At 33.1% G+C, this 19,414-nt stretch overlaps 1 protein-coding gene across 1 annotated transcript in view; it reads left to right on the top strand.

The window, feature by feature from the left end:
- LOC140437856 (uncharacterized) overlaps positions 1-17,693 on the top strand; it is a 35,135-nt gene extending 17,442 nt beyond the window's left edge. The window contains exons 2-3 of the mRNA XM_072527634.1: positions 9,881-10,235; positions 14,280-17,693. Coding sequence (XP_072383735.1) covers positions 9,881-10,235; positions 14,280-14,626 — 702 coding nt within the window. The 3' untranslated portion in view covers positions 14,627-17,693. The remainder of the gene's footprint in view (positions 1-9,880; positions 10,236-14,279) is intronic.
- Positions 17,694-19,414: the final 1,721 nt, after the last annotated feature.

A 19,414-nucleotide genomic window follows, 5' to 3' on the forward strand; every position in this document is an offset into this window, starting at 1 on the left:
AAAACAACAATATTAAATTCGTACGATCTTTGTTTCTAATGTACTCCATTGTTTTATTTGCCATACTTACCCTTTTCTGCTTTTAAAGTTTGCAAAAATTGTTTATCGGTCTTTGAGTATTCCAACAAAATACTTCTAAGTTCTTTATTTGAACTCTTTTCTTTTCGTGGAGCAGCTGAAATGTAGGTAACAAGAACAACCAAAAAGAAGAAAACATATACGGCTTTCATTTTATTTAATTTTTATTTTTGGTTTATAGATATGAATTTGAGAAGTATCTGAGCTGGTACTGATTCATTTGGCGATCTTGTCATATTTATATGAAACGTTTTGAGCACACGACCGCTTGTAAATCAAAGCAAATAATTATTTAAGGATTAAATGGTTTATTATGAAAAAAGTTTATGTAAATATAAAATCGAGGAAGTATATTTTTAGCAAAAATTAATTTAAATACAATTATGCATAATAATAAACAGCAATAACCTCTTGTTAAAGCTAAAAAATATTTGTTTCTCTGGTTTTAATCCACAATTGATTGTAATGAACTACATAAGCCACATTTACTATCATTCCTACTATTGATTTTTTTTTGCTGGTTTTTTTTTTGGAAGAATTTTAATGTATTTGTACAGATCGTGGATATTGAAAATTCCCCGGATACTATCTGAATCCATTTGTCTTAGTACACAACTATTGATTCCATTTTCATTATGTTTTATGTACGGAACCTCGAAGACTGACATAAGCTTTGCACAAATATTGTGCTTCTACTTTTTTCACTGCTTTTACGTAACCTCCGCTGGGCAATTTCCAACACCTCTTGGTACTCTCGGGGCTCTAGGTCTTCTCATGGTTTTAATGGCATTGTTCCTTTCATAACATATTCTGGCATCTCTTACGTCACTGTGTTCGGTGTGGAATTGAGAAACTGTTCTATTTCAGATACCTTCCTATCCCATCGCTTGTGTTGTCCGCCAGTTGCGATTCTGAGAAACTTTATGATTTTTTGAAAGTACCTTTGAATCCCTCTTTCTCTAAAGTACCCTTTGAAACATTCATTAAAATATGTAGCGTTTTTCAATACGATTTTCCTAGGTGTGCCCACTGTGGCAATGAAGTCATCTATTTTTTTCAGAATTTCTTGGCCCTTCGTTGTACGAGAGCTATATAATTTCACGTGTTTGGAAAAGATATCCACATCCAATTTTTGTCGCGACACTATACTCTTTGCAATATTTTCATTTTTAACATTTCGACTTTTGTATCGTTGGCATAACTGGCATTTTCTTGTCATATCTTTGGCTACAGGATAATCCTGTTTACATATTGTTTATAACATTTTCTTTTTTTTCCTAAGGCCTCTAGAGGAGGTACACTACACAAACGAGCTTTTTTTCCTTTCCATCTCCATTCCGTTTTTTCGTCTTCTTTTGAAGGTATTTGTTGTTAATATAGTTCATTAAAATATTTTATATTATTAAAAAAAATATTTTTTCAAATAATATAAAACATTACTTTCTTTTTTAACAAACAATTACACAATACCTACTTCCTATTTTATTTGTTAGTATCTCTCCCCTCAAGAACTTTTCCTCTAATTGTCAAACAGTTACAATAAAACCGATGATCACTTATCACCAGCAATCCAGGATAGTTTGAACTATATTTTCTTCTTCTTCTTTTGATATAGACATGACTCTGTCTGTTTTTCAATGTGCCTCCAGTAAGTTGTCGGTCCATCGTTTTCGTGGTCTTCCTATTGGGAAACCGTCTTTTCCATTTTTACTACTCTATTTGTCGTCATTCGGCTTATATGATCGTTCCATTCTACTCTTCTATTTCTTACTCAGTTCTTGATGTTTTCTACCTTGCATCTACGTCGTATATATGTACTTTTAGCTCTGTCTGATAGTGTCTTAATAACGATTTTCCATTTCTGCTGTTTCTAACATTATTTTTGTCCTCTCTGTATCAGATCTTGTTTCTGCCGCGTATGTCATTATTGGGCTGATGACTGTTTTGTAAATTCTGTCTTTCGTTTCTTTCCCGATATTTTTATTTCTCCATATTGTTTCATTTAGGCGGCCTGCGGCTCTGTTTGGTCTATTCACGTGATCTTCCACTTCGGTTTCGAGCTTTCCGTAGCTAGATAATGTGATGCCTAGATGTTTAAACTCCATCACTTGTTCTATTATCTGACCTTCCAGCTCCAATTTACATCTTAGTAAATTTTCTGTTGTAACCATGCATTTTGTCTTTTTTTGGGGAAATTAACATGTTAAATTTTCTGGTGGTTATATTAAATTGGTGCAACATACGTTGTAAATCATCTTCACTTTGAGATAGTAGTATTGCGTCGTCTGCATAGCAGATTATTTTAAGTTGTTTTCTCCCATTTGGTATCCTTTTCTAGTTCTTACTTTTTTTATTATTTCATCCTTAATCAGGTTGAACAATAGAGGGCTCAATGAATCTCCCTGTCTTACCCCATTACCAGCTTCAATAGGGTCGGTTAGTTCTTCTTTTATTATAGTTATATCTCTATTGGTTATAACATAATCTATCATAGATCTTTGTCCACGGGTGTTATTAAATGTATATTTGTGTTGGTCATTGTGGTCAAAAAATGTGTTGTTTATTCTCAGTTCGTTATTCGTGCAGAAGTTGACCATCAGTTCTCCATTTTCGTTTTTACCATTCTCGTTATGTTTTTGTTTAATGCCGGGTATGACTTGATTGCCTATTCGAGCGTTAAAATACCCCAATATTATCATCTTTCCTTTGACTTAAGCTACTACTTGTTATAATTGGTCGTAAAACGCTTCCCTTGTTGTTTGAGGGTTGTTATTTTCTGGGCCGTATACTCCGATGATATTCAGGTCTTCCTTCTCCATTCTTATCTTTGCTGTTACTATTTTTTCTGATATGTATTGACACTCTTTGATGTGATTTTGATGCCTTTGGTGTATCAGTAAGGCTACACCTTTCTTGGCACTGTTTTCTTTTGTTTCTCCACTGTAGATTAATATGAATTCACCTAATTTTGATTGACCTTTTTCTTTCTTTTTTGTTTCCTATAGAGCACAAATGTCTTTTTCTTTCTTTTTCGGCACTTGGGTTATTTCTTGGTCCCTTGAGTTGAGCGATCTGATATTCCAAGTAGTAATTCTCATCTGGGTTTTGGATGTTATTCGCTTGTCCTTATTTCTTGCCGTAGTCGTCTTCATAGTATCAATCCGGTTCCGAGGCCGTACATTGTTTCTTTGAGCAGTGTTTTTTTTTACAATTGGTAGGTTGCTAAGCTTGTCAGTTACCTTCCACATTTTATCCGGGCTTGGTACCGGCTGTGGTAACCGCAGAGCTACTCAATCCACCCCGCAATCATCCCAGACAGTATTAACTATGTTAACTATGTTTTCTAAATCACTAATTAATAATTCTTGTACCGGCATGTAAGTAGTATTTTTTGTTATTTAGTAATTTATATCAATTTATTAGATCATCTTGTGTCATTTTGTTGGTTTTACTTTGTCTGCTTTAATCTATTTAATTCATATTAATAATCACAGACATATAATATTGGTATAATTGCTGTAATTTTCTTTACTGGAGCACCCTAATGTGGGTTTTTGTAATTTCAGCATTTAATTTACCAGGTGCCATAAGACCTGAAGATGCATAGCAAATTGTAGTAAGCGAAACCGGTCGTTGGTGGTATAATTAAATAGATTGTGAGTAAGTCTTATTTTATTTCTTTTTACCTTGTTTAAAGAAGAATAAGTCTCACATGGGCCTTTGTCTTTTTTAGTCTAATATTCCAGTTTTTTTTTAATGAAAGATTTTTAACCAATGGGTATTTGCTGGTTCTTACATATTGTGCAGAAACACTAACTCTGACAAAAAAAAGATAATAAATAAAATAAGTTACACAACACGCTATGGAAAGATCAATGTTAGGTTTAACCATGAGAAATAAAGTACCAAACCTTATTTTTTAATTGAAAGAAGGTATCCATTGAATTCTGACAGGCAACGGTGGGGAAAATCTTTTTTGGACATCTACGCCACGGAACAAGACACCCTGGCATCTTTTAGCCGAGTAGGATACTAGGCCAGAAAACTCCAGGGTAGTGCCGGCTAAAACCTTAACCACCGTTACAGAGAAGTGGTCTTGCCACTTAATAAACAACTAAAAAAAACTAAAAGTTTATAAATCATCATACCTCTTACCGTAAATCAGAAAATGTTTCAGACGTTAGGCCATAAACTAAAAAATAATATTAACCATAAATTTCAGATCCCTGGCTCAATTTCCTCCTCTGTCCTCCTGTTCCTTTTTCTTCATCCCAGAAATCAGACAGTGTACTTCTCTCCATTCATTCTCCCCTCTCAACATTATGTTTACAATGTTTCTTTCATCCAGGCCGAAACCCATTCACCTCCCGAAATCTCCCATCTCATTTGCCCATCTCTGGCAGTTAAAAATGTGGGCGGAAACGTCCGGTACCCCACAAACAGTACAGTCTGTCGAGGCAGATTTGCTTATTCTTTTTGTGAAGGTGCCAAAACTACCATGTTCGGTCAGAAACTGCGTCAGGAAGTAGTCTAGTGTGAGTTGATAATGCCGTCTTAGTAGGACAGTCTGAAAGGACTTTAGATACTTTTAGATGCTTTAGAAAACTTAATAGGATAAAAACGGAATATTTGTAATGTTCCTTTAAAGATGACGTATTGTGAAATGATTGTTAAAAGTAATAGTTTTAAGTACCTGAGATCTTTATTACAAAGAAATGGTAATATACACTCAGATGCAAAAAAACGCAACGGAGAAAATTTTGGTCAAATTCAAAGTATTTCAATTTTTTCATTTTAGCCCTATTTTGATGATTTTTTTAACGTTCTTTGTATAAATTTATAAATTTTAATTTGGTATAGTCAGATTTTTAATAAAATTTTATATTTAACTTATTGTACGGGGTTAATTCAAACGTGGTTTTATTATTCTAACTTTGAAACATCCTGTGGAATAATTCCGTTTGCAAATTTTCGTAAAACCTTATTTTTTCGGTTGCAACCATGTCTCTTAAGCATTGTGTTTTTTGTTTCATGTCGAAATATGCCTTAGTTCATTTCTTAGGGCCAAATGAGTTTGCCTCCCACAATTTGGGACTTTTTTAATTATGATTATTTTGGAGTTATTTTGTAATACGAGGTGGTTTTGTTGATTGTTATCATTATGTCATATTGTCACTTACATTTTATTTAACTATGATTGATCATGATTCTTACTGTCGAAGATTGTGCGAAAGCCGTGGCTCTGGTTAAAGATGGGCGAAGTTATGAATATGTGGCTTAGGGTACTACACACTCATCGCTCTAGCATCCAAACGATAGCGGAACGTTTTATACAAACTGGAACAAACAAGAGTAAAGCGATAAGTGTCAGGAAGCGCAAAACTTCCGCTTTAGATGATCGTTTTATACGAGTGAACGCTTTGCGGGATCGTTATTTAACAGAGGTGCAAACAAGAAATCAGCTTCAAGAGGTTCTAGGCAATAATGTAAGTGTATTTACGGTTCATCGAAGATTACATGAATTTGGTTTTCAAAGTTGCAGACCAGTAACTGGGCCCAAATTACTTCCACGGCACAAAGTGGCTAGACTACAATTTTCCAGGGAACATTCATATTGGAATTTAGGACAATGGAGTAATATTCTTTTTACGGATGAGTCGAGATACTGTCTTTATTCATCAGATGGGAGTAAGAAAAGGATAGGATAAAGGTAAAAAGATTGATGATACCTAAATGTTTTATCTGATTATAATAAAAAAATTATATAGGTATACGTAAACATTTTATTATGATTTCTTAAATTAACATTTAGAAGAAATCGCAGCAACAATTGCCAAATATATCACAATATCCATCTCTACCGTGAAAAGCGCAACAATATAAGTCACAAAAGATGTCAGCACAAAATTCTCGAAATTTTCCTAAAAAAAAACAACAACAATATTAAATTCGTACGATCTTTGTTTCTAATGTACTCCCTTGTTTTATTTGCCATACTTACCCTTTTCTGCTTCTAAAGTTTGCAAAAATTGTTTATCAGTCTTTGAGTATTCCAACAAAATACTTCTAAGTTCTTTGTTTGAATTCTTTGCTTTTTGTGGAACAGCTGAAATGTAGGCAACCAGAACAATCAAAAAGAAGAAAACATATACGGCTTTCATTTTTTTTAATTTTTATTTTTGGTTTATAGATATGAATTTGAGAAGTATCTGAGCTGGTACTGATTCACTTGGTGATCTTGTCATATTTATATGAAACGTTTTGAGCACACGACCGCTTGTAAATCAAAGCAAATAATTATTTAAGGATTAAATGGTTTATTATGAAAAAAGTTGATGTAAATATAAAATCAAGGAAGTATATTTTTAGCAAAAATTAATTTAAATACAATTATACATAATAATAAACGGCAATAACAATAACCTCTTGTTAAAGGTAAAAAATATTCGTTTCTCTGGGATTAAGCCACCATTAATTGTACTGAACTAACCCACATTTTGAATTTTTTCGATTAGTGTCAAAAACTAACAAAGTTATATATATATATATATATATATATATATATATATATATATATATATATATATATATATATAAAGAATGATTTGATGAAATAAATGAATTTTTGATTATAAAAACTTGTGTGTGTGTGTGTGTGTGTGTGTGTGTGTAGTTTTATTTTATGACTAGAGACATAATCTATTAGCCTATTATATAAAAAAAAATCTTACAAGTTTTTATAATCAAAAATAATGTTATTTTGAGAATTTAAATGTGTAGTATTATTATAAAAAAATATTAACAATTCGGTAATAAGAAGACATAAAATTTCATTAACCCACAATATAGTAAAAACGTGCAATAAGGGGTACTCACGATTTTTTTTTTAAATTTTTTACTTGTCTTATATTTTGTCTATACTAATTTTGGTTTACTTGGTTTCGAAAATGGTGTTATGATTGAATTTTTTAAAAGGATTATGTTATCTATTTTTAGCAAAAACTCTTTGTATCGAAGTGTTAGGTTTTTAATAAAGACTTAAAGAATATTGTTTGATTTATTAGAGTAAAAGATCAAGCATTGATCAAATTCATTTCATATTTAGCCACTTAATAATAAAAAAGCTATTTTTTGTTAAAATTAGTTTACAAGCTTTATACAATCCAATATCATCATCATATATATCATACAAATCCGAATTATCTCAGAACTATACTGGCACCAAACGGCAACAATTGAAATAGAGCACACAACATCCGAAGATATACAAATCCAACGAGGAGTGAGACAGGGTTGCATCTTATCACCGCTACTGTTAAATTTGTATTTGGAGTCTATATTCAGAGAAGCATTAGACGAGCTCCAAGGCGGAATTAAGATTAACCGGAATCATTGACGGAAAGGTTACACGAACTTACTTACTTTTTACCGTCTTAATAGCAAGAAACGCACAAGAACTACAAAATATATTAAATGAGGTAGTTCACTACAGCGAAATGTTCGGTTTACATCTAAACATTTTCAAAGACATCAATAAACGTACATGTGCATGCCAAGGGTCAAATAATAGAACAGGTAAATTCCATAAAATATTTGGGAGCAAATATCAATAGTCAGTGTAATCCAAAAAAAGAAATCCTATCAAGAATCGAACAAGCAAGGAAAGCATTAATAAGCATAAAAACATGTTTTACAAAATCAGACTTTAGTCTGCAGCTTAGAATCCGAATGATCAGATGTTACGTTTTTTCTGTCTTACTGCATGGCTGTGAAAGTTGGACAATGGACTCTGAAATATAAAAAACAATAGATGCCTTTGAGATGTATATATACAGACGAATGTTGAGAATTCCATAGGTACAAAGAGTTACTAATGTTGAGGTACTTCGTCGCATGCTAATGAATAATAATAAAAGAATTACTAAGAATAATCAAAGAGAGGAAAATGCAATACTTGGGTCATGTGTTGAGAGTTATACTGGAAAGAAAAGTACAGAGCAAAAGATCAGTAGGAAGACGCCAGAACTCGTGGCTGCAAGACCTGAGGAGATGGTTCGACCACTCATCCTCAGAAATCTTTCGCGCAGCTATTTCCAAAACTACAATTGCCATTTAGATCGCCAACCTTCGAAAGGAGACGGCGCCATGAGAAGAAGATACAATCCAAAAATATTTCTTGGCATAGGTATTTGCCCTCAAAGAGAAACAAATATTTTTTTATCTTCCAAAATTTGAACTTTTGATCGAAAAGTATAGTGAACTGAAATAAGACCAAAATAAATTAAAGGTACAATAACTTTTATTAATAAATAAAAAAGTGTTTTTTGTTTGTTTTTGTTTTAAATGAGAAATTTTTTAAATTGATTCATATCAAAACAACATTTTTTATTTTTACGTTTGAAATTTACATTTGCAAATATACGAAGATTTTTGAGTACTTTTGGATAATTGTTAATATTTACTTTTAAATAGTTTCCTACCTCAGACGGTTAAAAAAACAAAATCTTAAAAAAAAACTATTGATGATTGTCTTCAGCGGTTGTTCATATAGAGCCAGCAAGATGGGTTCTTCTGTTTCTTCTTCGTTGTCTCTAACATAAGCAGTTGTATTTGATAATTGACGATTCATTTATGAAACCACCACTCCTTCTTTTATGCATATACTTCTATCTTTTGGTTATTTGAATCATACTATCTTGATGAATCCTGACTCTACTTTCCATTCGGCTCCATTTTTCACGTATTCTATTGTGTTTGACAAAACTCTATGGTCCTTTTAGAAGAGCAAAAAATTTCAACTAGGCATCAGCATAAAATCGGTTAATGTAATGTAAATTCCATATATTTCGGACAAATTGCATATTTCATATATAAATAATTAAGTTATACTTATTAAGACGATGAAGAAGATGACTGGTAATGGGTGGATACTTTTCTGTTATCCCGGTAGGGGATAGATCTACTTCAGGAATAGCACACCTGCCCACGCGAGCTCATGGATTTTCCCAGCCTTCCATTCCCGGGAAAACCATGTCCGAACCCAAAGCATCCACATCACTGTAGCACCAATAATAATGGAAAGCCTATCTTAAAACGTGGTATACAAGTTTTTGTGTCCAAAGAAGAACTGTATTGAATTTTTCAGCCTGACTCTTCTTCTCATATTTTTGTGCCTTTTGTTTTTCTTGATCACCAAAGAAGGTTTGCTTTTAGAGCATCTGAAATAAAAAGCTTTTCTTTTTTACGAAAAAGGTATTGTAATAAAACTACCTAACATTACAAATAATGTTAGGTAGTTATAGGTAAAATAAAAATTATAACAATAAATAAATTAAATAATAAAAAAAATTAAACTAATAGTGAGTATTGCCCTCCTCTGGCATTTATAACTGCTTGACAATGATCTCTCATACTGAGAATAACCGTTATTATTTCATCTTGATCAATTTGATCCCAAATTTCACCGAATTGCAAAACCAATTGATCTAATGTTTTTGGTGCCTTAGGTAGTTATTGTAGTCGTCTCTCTACGATGTCGCAAACATGTTCTATTGGATTGAGGTCGAGACTTCTCGCAGGCCAAACCATGGCAGGAATCCCAATTTTCTGACGATATTGCTGCACAATTCTTGCAATGTGTACCCTGGCATTATCTTGCATAAGCATGAAATTATGCCCTGTAAATAGTGCAAATTGCACGATATGCTCTTCTGAAATGTCTGTAATGTACCTGTGTGATGTAAGACTAATTTTGCGCTATATGTGAAGTTTTCGATTTTAAAAACCCTAATTTCTATTCCAGGTATTCCATTCGGGAACCAGCATACCCAACCCGTCCCTGTACAATCTCCCACGAGCCATTTTCAGCTTGGCCGGCTCGGCATCTGCTTCGTCTTCATCAGTAGACAATTCCCAATCCGCCAAATTTACAAATATTGTGGATTATCATAAAAAAGAACAAAAACGACAACAGCTGCAAACCGAAAAACGAATAGGAGAAGATGACGAAATTTCTGATGATCCTGTAGAGAAAGAAGAGAATGAAGCTTCACCGAGTTTCCTGCAAAAGAAAGTTAATAAGATCTTAGCGAAAATTCAACTCTTTTCCAGTTTTTCTGATTCTTCTGCAACGCAAGATTCAGAAGTAGAAGAAGAAAGTAAGTTTACTAAAATGACTACTTTTTACTAATTTTTAAAGATTAAAGTAGTTTATTGAGAAGATGAGCTAAAAAAGTTTAGAATGTTATTTATGCTTCCTGTATGTTTCCTTTCTTTATTCATCACACTTCTTTACCAATACTAGTTTTTTCTTTTGGTTTGCAAAGAGTTGTTTGTTGAGTTTGTCTTGAATTGTTTGCTAACAATCGATATATCTTGCTTTTTAATTTCCTGCTTTTTTTTGTGAGTTATTTTAAAATTTATTTTAAGCATCGTCGTGTGTTTTAACGTCGATTCCCGCGTCAGTATAAATCGTATTTTTTCAATTTGTTCACAAACATCCTAGACATTAAGTAATAAGTACATACTTTAATTGAATAATTATACAGTAAAAGATTCCAAGTAACATATATATTGTTGACTATGGGATTTCCAATAATTTACAGGTGTATGGCACATTCTTCCAATAGAATTAATGGATTATAAACAGAACATGTGATTTTGTTACATAATTTAAGAGAATTCTCACATCTCTCTCATCTTTTAAACTATTCTATTTTAAGCAAAAAACTTTCGTGGAAGTAATTACAAAGATAATATATTTAAAACTATAAACGGTATATTAAGAAATTGTACAAAAAATGAAGCTTAATAAAAAACTAATACGATTAAACAATTATAAGACATGTCAATTTCTACACAAATCATAAATTTATTTAAATATTTTATATATAACATTGTCTATAAAAATGTCTGTATTCCCTGTAGGGTTACAATATGCGGTAATAGTTATTTTCGCAGATTTTCGCAAAATATGACATACGTTTTTCTAGATAAAAACATAACTTCTGAAAATATAGTATACTTTTTAGGTTTAAATTTATCAAATTTTTCTAGATCTAATCACTTATAAGTTAAGTTTGGAAAGAAATCCATAGAAGAGTTACATGCACACGAAAGACTTAGTATACCGTCACATGTGGATTAGATCATAAGCTGCTGAAAATGAACTCCAGGTTTAAATTACACATATCAGTAAAACATATCAAACAAAAGGGCAAATGATAGATTAATAATTTGATAGAATTCCAGATGAAGTAAACAATGAAAAACCACAAATATTAGAAATACCAACTAAAACATAGAATGGAATAAAAAACTGAATACATTCAGCAAAAAAAGAGTGCACATCGCGTGAAATCTAAAAAATCAAACATTGTTTGTCAGGGGAAACCTTAGAGTTAGTCGAAAACAGAAGAGTGATACGCCAACATACCACAAAAACAGGAAAAAGCAACAGAAAGCAGAAATAGTGGAATTAAGCAGGAAAAGAAGTGTATGTACATCAGAGATAAAAATAATCATATAAATAACGCGTGTCAATAACTGGAGCGACATGAAACTCGCAATGAAAGTCATGAACTATTTAAACAAGTTAAATATTTGGATCGAGGGTTCAAGCCACAACTTCAGACTATTCAATACCAAAACGTAGAACTGCCAACCGACATAGAGATCATTATAGAAAACTAGAAAATTTACTGCTCGGAATTATAAAAAGACACTTCAAAAGTCGGTAAGATAGTTTCGAAACAAATTCAGATTTCTGCTTTAATCTGAACCTTCTATAAATGCAAGGTATAACAGACGTCGATAAAGATGTTAATAGAGACATGGGGAATCTAAAATTTGCATTCCACGACATGTCTATCAACTAAGCAGAAATCCTTAACGAATTTGTTTCTTGTACTCATACAGAGTAGATCCGAATAAAATGAAAAAGACAGCAAAGATTTGATTTCACGTACAAAGCGTCTATGTATCTGTTGATACGTATTTCGACTTAATAAGTCTCATCACAACAGTTATTCATAGCCGTTCTCGATTATTTTTCACGTTGAGCAACAAACGAACTCGAAAAGCCAGATAAGCAAAGAATTCTAACTTCAGATCAACACGAAAAAAACAAAAATATTGATAGTAGACTACACCGTACACATACACCAAGTAGTGAATTTCGAAGTATTTGTATATATTTTTGACGTGACAACGTCTTAAATTAGGTTGTGGCTCGGAGTCATTCATGAAAAAGTGTAACGCCCGCTCACGTCTGTTACAGTGAGTCACCGAACGAGAGAGAGGCCCGCCGGACCGGCGAATGCCTTGCGTCTCTCTCCCACTCAAACATGATCGGTCCGCTGCGCGCGCAGCACTAGAGAATTATGCGCGTTGAATCGGTGCGTGCTTCCGTGCTTGTGTCTCTGTCTTTCTCGAGCGTTCTTGGCGTTCAAGACACATTACAGCAGAAACACTTCCTTTCATTTCATATTTCTCCTATCATCGTCCTATCCTCAACAAAATCACTCAAATAGAAATTAGTTAAGTTTAAGTTTACATGTACAATGTTTTAGTAAACAAAATATATTTCTATAGTTAAAATTTGTGCAATTCTTATTTTCATTCAATTCCTTGTTCCTATTGTGCAATTTAATAATATTCATATCAATAAATATTCTACCGAGAAAAAGACGTTGTCACGTAAAATCTTCGCCCGTAAAACCGACTTTACAGGCAACCGATTTTTTTTTTCTATCCGAATTGTCGAATAAAGGCCTCTCCCATTTCTCGCCATTCATCCCTGTTGTGTGCTATCGTCGTGATATCGTCGCTCCAGCGCATTTTAGGTCTTCCTCTTGGTCTCTTCGCATCTTACGGTCGCCAGTTTCCGACTTCTTTGTTCCATGTACCATCTTCGAGACGTTCGTTGTTTTGTTCCGGATTGCTTCGTTCGTTTGCCGATCTATTAGTGAGATACCAAGCATCTGTCGTTCCATGGCTCGCTGGGTTTTTCGAATCTTGTCCATGTTCTTTTTTGTGAATGTCCAGGTTTGAGCTCCGTAAGTGAGAACGGGAAGGATACAAGAATCGAACACTTTGGTTCGAAGGTTTTGGGGTATCTTTTTGTGTTTCAGTATGTATGAGAGTTTTCCAAATGCGGCCCATCCCATTCTTACTCGTCTGCTTATTTCGGTAGTTTGGTTTGCTTTGTTTACCTTGATATTCTGACCCAGATATATGTATTCTTCTACATGTTCCACTTTTGTTCCTTGGATGGTTATTGTCGGTTGATCATCTTTATTCGACATTAGCTTAGTTTTACTCAGATTCATTTTCAGTCCTTTTTTTATGGATTGCGTATGAAGCTCATCGATCATCGTCTTCAGTTCTTTCCAGCTGTCGGCTATTAGTACTACGTCATCTGCATATCTTATATACTTATATGTCATATTTGTATACTTATGCTCCCTGATAACCAATCATGACGAGAGCTCTTTAGAAGTCAAGCGTAGACTAGCAATGTCCCAAACTGCAACAGCTAAATTAATTAAAATATAGAATAATCAAACAATAAAAAGAAAAACTAATCTTAGGTTGGTCAATGCCTTGATCTTTCCCTTTGCTACATACGCAGCTGAAACATGGACTCTCAAAAAATTTATAGAAGTAAGATCGAAACCTTCGAGATGTAGGTCTACAGAATATAGAACCAATATCAGTCTCATTTGACTGTCTGAAACTCTCTCTACGACAATGAAATAGCTTGAATTACTTCTAATAAATATTGATGGCTGTAGTAATAAAAAAATTTCATGAAAGTTCACATATTGACAACAGACAATTTAAAAGAAAGTACATTAGAGCAGCAATTGTTAAACAAACATCTTTCTATCTTTTAAATTTGCTTACTTAATCAGCCTTTTGGTCTGTTTAATTTTGATCGTGGTATTAGTATTTGATGTATATACATTTTTGAATTGATTTGATCAGTTGTATCAGATATCTTTTTCTCCGTAAGTTCGAATAGTTTCTATTTATAAACCAAGTTGAAGGCTTCTTCAAAATGTTTAAAGAAAAATACGTTTCTAGGTTAAATTCTCTTCGGTTTAAAGAACAACGCGATACCCGTGTTGGCTTACATTGGCTTATATAATTATTATTAAATTATTGCTAATCATGTTATTAAATAAAAATTTTTCTTCCAGCGAAAAACAACTCCACAGAAAAGACACCTAAATCCGATGTCATAATTGACTTTGGTAACTTTCCGTCTCCCACACCGAAGACAGCAGGTTCCCAAAAAGTTGTTGTTCCCGCAGAATACGGAGCGCCTTTAAGACTAACCTTGGACATCAACGATGTGGAGAATGTAACAGATATTGAACATATTAACTCGCCGAATTGTACGCACATAGAGAGTACGAATAAACTGGGCCAAATCGGTGTATACTTTGCAGAATTGTTCGGAAGTATTGTAGGACTGGCGTACGGTGCAATGGCCCATATAAATAATGCTCTGCAAGGTCAAAATAAACCAGAAACAACAATTTAAAAGATGTCTATATATGAATTTTTAATCACAGATCCCTCCCTCTTACCTAACTTGGTATCTTTCCAGTACTGTGAGCATCGTATTCCAACATGATTTTTAGAATTGCCAATATATTATCTAATAATTACATATTTAGACGAATTTTAGGGCTAGAATATTTAATCAATTTTGTCAATAATCATTACTTTTACATACTTATATGGTTTTTGGACTTTTGAAGCCGTAATGTAAGCAGTTGAAACTAAGTACTTATTGTCATTAAATTGTAGCTTAATTTTTGCTTTGTGATGCTCAAGTCAATATGATTTGCGTTTTTATACATGTTGCTTAATTTTCGTTGTTATTCCAAATATTCTTTTAATTGTTTTATTATGCTTTTTGTAATATCTACATTTTCATCTGCGCTTATGACAGTTTTTGCTTTAAATTTCATTATCACACTAGATTTTCATCATTTTTGCATATATTTTGAAGAAACATCTTTATAATTTCTTTAGTACATCTCAGACTATTCAAATATTGTCCAATTATTTTAATGCAATATACTTTCTTAAATATACTGACCAATGACATATTGCTTTTTCCATTTCTGAATGAACACGACAAATTATTAGCCTTTTTTATTATTATTTTTTCCAGATATTAGGCCTTAGACCACATTTTGTCATATTTTTAGACTAAAGTTTTAGCGGCAGGTCTTGGGCCCATTGTTCAAGCTCTATCAGTTTCTTCCTAGTAAGGTTTAGAAAGATTTATCTCGATTGGGAGGCCAACGGACCTTCATTTTAGATGAATGCTTTGGTTAATACAACAAGCTTGCTCTTCGTCGCTACATCTTTGAGGGTCGTTTGGAGAGAGTGGAATCATTGCTGCCTCGCGTTAGCAAAGGCTGTACAGTTGAATACAAAGTGTTTGGCTATCTCTTCTCTCTCCTGACATTTGAGACACATCATTAATTGACTAAGCCCGCAGATGTTCTGATCTCTCACGAAGTTAGCGTTACATTTGGGAATCTGTACTACCTCCTAAATTCCATGTCTACTCAAAATAGTTAGTTGGTTTGGATAGTTGTTTTGGGTTGATATCCCTTATACCCTAAGTACTGGAATTGTTTGATCCTCTAGTATCAGCGGAATGTAATACCAGCGACCAACTAGAATTTCCAACTCTACGTAAAAAATACAATCTCTGAATTTTTTGGACTCAATCTCAAAGAGAAATTTCGATTTCACTTTTACAAAGCTCGTAGTGTGCTTTGTGCCAAGTTTTGCAATGTATCTCGTCCATATATGCTTAAGCATAGACTCTATACATCTCTATTTCTACGAAGAGAGAATTCTATAATATCATTTAAAGAAAAAATCCTCCTTAGGGGCATCCTTTTCCAATAGGCCTAGTTAATTTTGCTCTGCACACGCCACGATAATTCACCTGTGCTCTAACATAAACCCGCTCCGTCCAGACACGGTATCGTTCCAATTAGCCCTTCATAGGTGCGAAGTCTAAATTGTCAACGGCCTTCTCTATGTCAATGAACCTAGAACAAACTGACCGTCAACAATTATTTTTTTTAGTCTCTACAGACTAGTTGGTGTAAAGTTGACTCCATAAAGCAACCTGGTATAAAACCGTACTAATTATTAATCAGAAGACCCGAAAATTCAGGCTACTCCTGAATAAACCAATATATTATCATTTTCATCATTTTCAATTGAAACAAGGATAGTATAATCATCCGAAAGGATCGTACTTTTTGATTAGACAACTTTCCTGGTTTGGCTATAAAAACTCCCTTAGACTTTCTGTAGGATAAAGGCACATATCTGGTAATAAGACACGCTTTGAACAGACCAATAATTATCCGTTGCACAGAACCCTATCCCTTCTATAAAATACTATGGGAATAATACCATCAACCCAATGGTTTAAATCTACTCAAGGTAGCTCGATATCTATCCTCCTTAACGATCGTGTTAGCTAACTCTCTGTCTATGGAGTCGTAAGACTCCATGTCATTCGATTGACTGACATTTGCTATAATCGGGACATTATGATGAAGCATTATCTGTAGAGTTTCCTCTGGTGAGTAAACTCACTATTGGGCTAAGTTATTATTCATATTATCATTCGATTGACTGACATTTGCTATAATCGGGACATTATGATGAAGCATTATCTGTAGAGTTTCCTCTGGTGAGTAAACTCACTATTGGGCTAAGTTATTATTGGAATCAGCATCTTCAGAGTCTTTGCCACTGACGAAGCTCCTTGCATACCGCTGCAAAAATTTATTTTAGTTTTAAATCACTTGCTATTGGTGCTAGTCTTTCTAATATTCTGTACTTTACAAAAATCTTTTATTTGTTTATTTGGTATTCGCTTTCGTAATGTATTTCCAGAATATCTAGCTCTTATTTCTAACGTTCTAAGTTTTCTTTTTAGTTTTATGTGTATGTTGTTAGATTTTCCAAACTACATTTTCCATTTCAGAGACAGTAGAGATACCAAATATTAAAATCACGTTCTACTATTTTCTGATTAGAAAGATTTCTTACCTCCCTAATGCAGCTGGTATTTTAAGAAGACGAAACAAAAAAGTTTGTATGGATTTTTGTTTTTTTTGAGGAACCTCAGTACAACTTTATACAAAAAATTCTTTTTCGAAAACGATTTAGAATGGAAACATTATGAAAATTTTACTAGAGCGATTAAGTTGGTAACAAAACAGTACACAAGCTTGTAGGAAAGCTACAATTCTCAATTCGTCAAAGAAAATACAGTTCACCTATTGGCTTTAGTTTTTTATGTTAGATACCAATATATTTTTACTATGAAATTTATGGATAGTAGAATTATCATAGATATTATCCTATTGCTATTAATAAGTAGCTAAATAAAGTTATGATCATCACAAACATACTACAACAGATAAAAAAAAGGTTAATAAATCACAAACCGTTATATATACATTTTTTTCTTCGAGTACATCTGCACTATTTTATTTTGTTAATGTATTCTAATATGCCAAAGAATGTACCTATTTATTAACAATAAATGTTTCAAAATCTTTAGTTGTTTAAATATTAATTATTAAAACTCCATATCAACCAGACAATAATGTGAAATTTGTAAAGACGCTATTGCTGTTTAATTGTTCTGGTAAAATGCATAACACTGGATCTCCTGTTTTTTTTTTAATTAGAACAGGTTATACATTGTCTTTAAGATAAACTAATGCAACTTGTCATCAGAGCTGGTATTCCCACCATCTGACTTACCTATTTTTTTATAGTTGCAGATTGGTAATCATGCAGTAAAATGTTTTTATTTTAAAACAAATTATACTCATATTGCATTTATGGATTTTTAACCGAATGGACAGATAAAACTCTTATTATATCCTAAAATTATATACTTTTAGATTATTATAAACATATTTATAATATTAATAATATTATTTATGAAAACCAAAAAAGATAATTGAAAATTTAATAGAAACGAAGAACAGACAAAGAAATCAACAGTATCATATAAGAATCAAAAACAAAGAAACACTTAGGCTAAAGATATTTCACCTGTATACATTACATTTATACGTCAAGGTCAACGAGGTCAAACGGTAGGTCCTTATGGTCTTATTTGGGAATTCCATAATAAAATAAAAAAATAAAATACAAAAATTACATATTTGGGAACAAATTTGGAGCCAACTAGATCTAGACATAGAAATAAAACAAAGAATAGCAATGACTAAAACTACTTTTAAATGTAGACATTTCTTTGCAATATCGTAAAGAGTATGTCCCAGGATGGGATAAAGAATGTGAGAAATTGTATCACAAATACAACGAAACACAAAACTACTGCACAGTTTGGATGCAGCTAGACGACAAAAATCGATGGAAACTGTGAAAAAATTATACTTTAGTAAATCAAGCAGAAAAGCATGGTCTTTACTTAGAGAACTTGATAGTAGCAGACTCCCAACTAGAGACAAAGTACCAATAGCTCTCAACAGAGTGGCCTCCAACTCATTGTAGCAACCTCAAGAGCACTTAAAGACCGTGATCACACCACCAAAGTAAAACAAGAACTAAAAATACTAAAGTCTGCATGCCCGTCTACATCTAAATACTCTGACGAGTTTATTTCAGAAGAAATTATTTTAGCAATATTAGAAATTAAGTCTGGAAAGGCACCCGGCTCCGATAAAATCCATACAGATATTTTACTCCACTGTGGCAAATATGCTACGAAATGGCTGGCTGATTTCTATACAGATATGTTAAAATCAGGAGAAATTCCCCATTTCCTAAAAAATGGCCTCCATTGTAGCCATATTAAAACCAGGAAAGACAAATAATCAGTCCCAAAATTACCGACCGACTGTACTGCTAAGCTGTGTCTATAAACTGTTGGAACGCTTAATATATAACAGAATTAGTAGAAAAAATTCTCCGTTCACTGAAAACGGACTACTCACTCATAACTTAACACCAAAATATCTTGGAGTGACTCTGGACAGAACATTCAGTTTTAAAAAATACCTACAAAAAACGGCAGCAAAACGGAAAACGCAAAATAATAAAGTCTAAAAGCTATGTTGCTCCAAATGGGGATCCTCAACCTCCGTACTTAGATCATCCGCTCTCGGACTTGTATACTCTGCGGCTGAATATGCTTCCCCATAGATTCCATCCTCCAAAGATTATTAATACCCAATTAAACCAGAAAGTGCGAATGATCTCAGATCCCACACCGAACTATTGGTTTTCCATTCTGAGTCAC

The sequence above is a fragment of the Diabrotica undecimpunctata genome, chromosome 3 (genome assembly GCF_040954645.1).
Source record: "Diabrotica undecimpunctata isolate CICGRU chromosome 3, icDiaUnde3, whole genome shotgun sequence".
Classification (NCBI taxonomy): Eukaryota; Metazoa; Arthropoda; class Insecta; order Coleoptera; family Chrysomelidae; genus Diabrotica; species Diabrotica undecimpunctata.